Here is a 6,290-nt window from a genome sequence, read left to right on the forward strand (position 1 = left end):
AACAGCTGATGTGCTCAAATGGAGCGTGCAGCACTTGAGAGTTACCCAAAATGTGCTCTGCTTTAGAGAAGGGAAGTGCAAGGGAAGTGCCTGTTTCTTTTTAACAAAGGCTACTGCACCCACGTTAAGATGGGGGGATTTGGGAAGAGGGAAGGAACTGTCTTACTGATATTTCCCCCGATTGCTAACATTGCTGGAATGGACTTAGCAGTGGTGGTTGGGTAGGACATAGAAAGTACAGGTAGAATTCCAGAATACTGGAATTCATGCAGGTTTTGCATCTAATGTCATGTAGGGAGAGGGGCAGGACAGAGGTGTAGGGAGAAGAGAAGAAGGAAAGCAAAAGAAAGGGTGGATTGGATTAGGAAGGAACAGATGGATAGGTGGAAAAGGCAGAATGAAAGGAAATGTGTGCTTATCTTTGCTCAGATGTGTCTCTTTTCAAGGAACACTCAGTAATCGGTCTAAATTTTCCTTCCTTCTTTCAGTGGATACATTCTTGTACAGAGATGGTCCTCAGCAGCAGTGGGGTGCTGAAGCTTTTGAGAAGGGAGGATTGACTGATGGAGAGAGTAGGCAATGTTCTTTGTGGCAGTCTTTAGTTACGTTCCTGCCATGGTAAATGAAACTGTGCAGAAGCACTTACATACTGCTGCTATATGTATAAATAGACATTGGACAAACAGTGTAGGGTAAGTCAGTGTTTGTGCCAGCTTGGGCAAAGATAAAAATGTGCTTGGGATTTACAAACACCTCACTGAAGTTAGATGTGTTCTGGAGTCTCGTACCACTGTGCTGTCTCCTGTTCAGTGCTGGGGCTCAGAAAAAGCAAAAGTACGATATTTTCATCCATCTGTGCTTGCTGCCTCTAGCATTTTATCACTGCGTAGTCCAGAATCTTTTCAAGTCTAGTTAGGTATCTGTAAGGCTTTTTTAGAGCTCATTCTTCCCCATTACTATCGCTGATGGAATTACCTTTAAAGTTTCAGAAAATGTTTTAGAAAAAGCATGTTAGATCAAATAATTTTTAATTCTCTTGCTATCTGCATCATTCTTCTAGCTCATTGAATGATTTTTTTTTTTTTAATCCTTTAAAACCCAAGCAATATAACTTGGAAATGTTTTTAATATTGCTTTTTGATTAATGGAAAAATATTAACTAAGACCAGCTATACAGTCACTTCAGAATACTGATATTTTTGCTAGCATGTTTGTGGAAGCAGATGCAAATGGAGGAGTTCTGAAGAAACACAAACTTCCTTATTGGCATCAACAGAATTGTTTTAATATTAATTCTGGAGTGAGTAAACACTGAGTAAACTCATGAATAAGAAGGTCAAGTGTCTGTTTGTAAACTAACTTACATTAGGTTTGTTGAAGGAGGATTATCTTCAGTTTTGGCTGGCCCAGTCCCAGATGATTCACCAGTTAATCACAGGCTTGAGAAGTTTTATGTGTGTATATATCACTAATCAAAATAATTTTAAATATGAACACGAGAAAAGTGAATACAATAAGCTGTACTTCAGTAATAAAAATCATTTCATATTGCTAAATTTTAGCTTAGTGAGTTTGATGGCAGAGTTATCCATCATTCCAGGGGTTTACGCAAAATTTATACCAGTTAATTATTATGTGACTGTCAATTGAAGGAGCTCCAAGCACAGAACTCTTGCTACTTAAAAAAAAAAAAATTTAAAAATCAAACTATTCAAGATTGTCTTAAATTGCTGAAAGCACATTAAAGCCATGAGCATGTTAACAGGCAGTATCTCTGTGAAGGTTCAGACTGACTTTTTTTTAAGATCTAAAATACATCAATCAAATGGAAGTTAACATTATACTACAGTTAAGTCAGCTACAAGTTTTTAGAAATCAGGTATGTATTTTAAAGTACACTTAAGAAGAAATAACCAATTGTTCATGGTACTATGTATTAATTGTTCCTAATAGGATGAAATAATGCATACATTCCCTTTTTTTTTGTAATTCAATTAATTTCTCCAGATAGAGTAAAAATATCTCAGTTGACGTTAAGCAACCATTTCAGTGCTGTAGACTGGTTTTGGGTAACTGCCCTTAGAGGCTTAAATGAAGCTATTTAATATAGCAGATGTAACAAGCCAGGTTTTTGACACCTTACTCATCTGATGAGAGAGAAGAAGGTATGTGTGTGGGAGTCTTGACTGATCAGTAAACTACTGATTTGAACACGAGGACACAATTCATGTGACGAGCTCAGAGGTACAGATGAGAAAATAAAACTGTAATGACTTCTTATGGTGGGTGGGGGGAAGCCCACATCCCTTCAGTGGTTTCAGAATTGTCTATTTGCATGTAAAGTTACTGGGACAAAATACGTCCCAAGCTGGGAGAGCTTTTAAATGTTTATGTGGATTATTTTGATATATCCATGAGATACCCTTTTCTGCATTCATTTTTCGTGACCTTGGGGTTGCCCAGTTATGAAGGCCATTTTTTGTTCAACCCTATCCAATCCCATTGTAACAGTTAACTCTTACTAGTACTTCATGGTGTTTGGTCTCAGGAACTTGGGAAAAGGATGCAGAGAGGTAAGCTGAAAGCATGGTTGTACTTTCACCATGTAGTCACGATGGCCAGATGCATTTGTGAGAAAAGAGGGCATGAACTCTTCCGCAACTGAGTTGTCATATCTGCTTTTTGTGGGTTTGTTCCCCCCACACTTTCCTTTAAAATTGATTAATGGGATTTCTCTGATTTGTATGATGTCACTGTTTACCGGGGACAGCGAGAATAATGACATCAGTCCAGGAAGAAATGGAATTATTTAATAAATTACAAACTTGTTTATATAACTTGGCATGAGGCCATTGGTCCTTTGACCATCCACCTCTCAGAATGATTGGTTAAGACCCTACAACACACATTTTAAAATATTTTCTCCAGTGTACCATAACAATACTGCATAACAAGCTTGCACCTGTGAGATTAAAGTCTTGGTTTACAAAACCCTCAAACTGTTTTCAACTAGCCTGCGTGAAAAAGGCAGTACTTTCACAGGATGCTGGCAGAAAGCTGGATAGTTTCTCTGCTTTAAGCTTTTCAGCATCTACAGTATGACGACATAATCACAGATCAACAAAGTTAAAAACAGCAAAGTGTATCACACAGTTTTCTATCATAGTTCCTGTTACACAGCAGTAATAAGTTAGGGGGGTTTTTTGCAAAGTCCTATACGTAGACCTGCTTACCTTGAGTACTTTGTCAGTTAAGTCTCTTGCTTGTGGAGGCGCTGAGGAAACAAGAGAACACAAAGGAGGGCAGCAAAAAGCAGAGTGAACTCAATTTTTAGAGTGAGTAGAGGTGACTATTAATAGTCTATTAATATCATTAAGGTAGTAAGATAAATGAAGAGAGGGAATTGGTTGGTCTCAGATGGTAGGAGAAAGAGCAATCACTTAAGGCTAAGGAAGGAAAAGTTTGAACTAGATAATAAGGGCAGGGGAAGGAATGCTTTAAGTGGAGAAAGTGATGTTTTGAGGAACCTAAGGAAGAGTTTGAGGTACCATCACTCTAGAGGTGTGAAATTTAAATCAGAGATGTGGCTGATAGGGTTTGATACGTAAAAGTTACCTAAAATCCTGGAGTCAGGTTGGGTTGCTTTAGCCTGTTTTTTACAGTTGTGATACGATGCAAATAATGCCTGTGGCCTTGACTAGCTTTTATAATGTAGCCTGTACTTCTTCAGCCTGTTGACAGAGGTTTTCGGGCAATGAGGGAAATGTGTGCAGGAAGGGAGTGGGGCAGGATAGACTCTAGTAGTAAAGTAGCTTGTCATTTTATACCAGCAATTATCTAATAATTTGGTTTGGGTTTTTCTCTTTTTAAGTCAGTGCAGCTTCTCAGTACTGGATGACATTGGGAGTTGGAGTATTGCAGTGATAATGACTTTGTAGTGCTGGAGAAAATTGCTTAAGACAATGTTTTCAACCTTTCTGATAATAAGATTTGTCATAAAATGTCTGAATTGGGACAGCAGGGAAACCTTGTGCCCTCTTAAAAGAAAGTTTTCAAGTATTCATATTGGAACTCAGTACAGCAGTATGTCAAGATGTATTTAAAATAATACATGCCTTGTTTTGAGGCAGTCTTACTGTTTATACCAACCCCAGTACCATTTCTGCCATTTCAGGAAGGACAGCTTCAGACAGTCACTAGTGAGAGTCAATGAAATGGAACAACTGCTTAAAAGTTTTGTCTTCATCTTATTCTCCTGCTTATATCACGTCTTCCCCTCTCAGACCTGGTTTATCTTTGCAAGATATGTTCTGTGCATCTTTCTCTTGGGATCTGGAATATATCTCTCTCTCCTGTGAATCAATTTCCTTCTTAGTTTTCAAAAAGTTCTTCTTTGGTAATTAGATGATTCTGGGACATTGTATTGTGCCAGTTTTTAAGGTATGTCACTGTTAGAGTCAGAAGAGACTGTTTCCTCCTGCATGAGATGGCTACAAAATTTCACATAATCATTTTTATGTCTGACTTCTTTCTGCTTGAACTTCAGTAAACAGCACGTGTCTGGGGCAATGATTAACTAAAATACAGTTGCTACGATACCTTGCAGCCCCTCCGTCAGGGGAGGTGTCAGAAAAGTTGGTTTTAACATAGCACCTTTTTGTTTAAATAGCTCTTGCAAGCTGCTTCAGCAGGTACTGCTTTGAGATAGAGCAGAAGGAAATCAGGTGTCATCTGCATCCCAAATGGTCCCATTCCCTGTGGTACAGAAGAAAATGGATTGCTTTGATTCCATGTGCTTCTCCTGCTGAATTGTTTCTCCATTACAGTAGCAATTGTTGAGAAAGCAGTCCAGTGCTAGCAGCTAGGTAATGGTTTGGAGTATCCCGTCAGAATAGGAATTAATCAGCTTTTCCTTTTTCCTTTTTCTTTTCCTTTTCTTTCTTTTCTTGGAACAGAATGACCACTTGGTGGCAAAACTGAACAGGAAGGAAAATATGACTCTGCTTTTCAGATTTATCTGGCATTTTTGGGAAACTCACAGGATTATAAAGGCATACTGCCTTCTACCTGCAAGGCTATATTTGTGTTTGTAGTTGTGTTCTTAAATTCCTACAATCATAATGCTACTTGTGGTGCTGATGGAAGATGTTTAATTCCTTGAACACAAGGTGTATCAAATCAATCATCTTAACCTTCCGCAGGAGGTAAATTGGGGCAATGTGAATGTCCCTTCCAGAGCCTCTAGCAGACTTAGAGACAATACCACATGAAAAACCTTCAGTGACAAGATAAAGGGCTTAGGGAGAGAGGCAACTACATATTTCTGCCTCATGAAGATTTTGATATTGTCTTAATGAGAATCGCACATGCTCAGCATTTTAATGAGGTAAACTAAAATATGTCAGAAAAATGACAGTAAAATGCCAAGGTAGCTGTACTAGCCAACTTCTTTTTCTAGCTGCTGTTATCAATAAAAATGGTCAAATAATTATTTTTAATGTTTTTAGGAGGCGTGATTTGTAGGGAGACATAACAACATTTTTCACATCAACCTGATGTATTGGGAGAACAAACCCAGCAAGGTTTCATTCATATGAGCCTTTTCTTCAGGTGATGCCTGGATATAACTGAAGGTGTTCCAGCATGCAGGGCACTAGGTATGCTGCCTAGAAGCTGATAATGTTCCCTTCTGGCACAGCATCATAACAAAATAATAATATGCTGTACTTTTTCCTCAGTGAGCATTCTGACTATGTCAGCTCCTTTTACTTCACACCCCAGGGAACATGGCTGCAGGCTCCTGAGAGAAGTGAACAGTTCAAATAAGTAAGGCATCTCTCTTGCAACTGCACTTCAGGTGAGGTGAAGAGAAGATTCCTGACAACACTCAGCAAGGTCTCTGGCTCCCTGTGTGTTTGGAAATGTATGGACAAATGAATTTCTTTATAATATGGGACCCTCTGCTGTTTCATGCTGTCAGAAATTCAAACTGCATTTATTACTGGGCTCCTCTTGATTTTAAATACGAGACTGAATTCATTTCCCCTGCTCCTTGTTTCAGCAGATCTACTTTAAGCTAATGTTAAAATCAGTAGGAGCGACATTTACTTATTGCCCTTCCTGTCCTGTGCTCTCCCTGCATACTCTGAATGGATACACATCCTTGCTATTGAAGGAAATGAGTTTTTGTCCTATTTAAAAACCAGGCCCTTTAAATTGATTGTACAATGACAGACATTTGCAGAACATGTTTTATAAAGTAGTAATTCCTAAAAAAAACTGCTGCTGGA

The 6,290-nt window shown here is 38.6% G+C and overlaps 1 protein-coding gene across 1 annotated transcript in view; it reads left to right on the plus strand.

Moving 5' to 3' along the window:
• Positions 1 to 622, plus strand: part of USP54 (ubiquitin specific peptidase 54) — a 52,244-nt gene extending 51,622 nt beyond the window's left edge. The window contains exon 25 of the mRNA XM_017725850.1: positions 489 to 622. Coding sequence (XP_017581339.1) covers positions 489 to 622 — 134 coding nt within the window. The remainder of the gene's footprint in view (positions 1 to 488) is intronic.
• Positions 623 to 6,290: the final 5,668 nt, after the last annotated feature.

This window comes from Corvus brachyrhynchos, unplaced genomic scaffold (genome assembly GCF_000691975.1).
Source record: "Corvus brachyrhynchos isolate BGI_N302 unplaced genomic scaffold, ASM69197v1 scaffold61, whole genome shotgun sequence".
Classification (NCBI taxonomy): Eukaryota; Metazoa; Chordata; class Aves; order Passeriformes; family Corvidae; genus Corvus; species Corvus brachyrhynchos.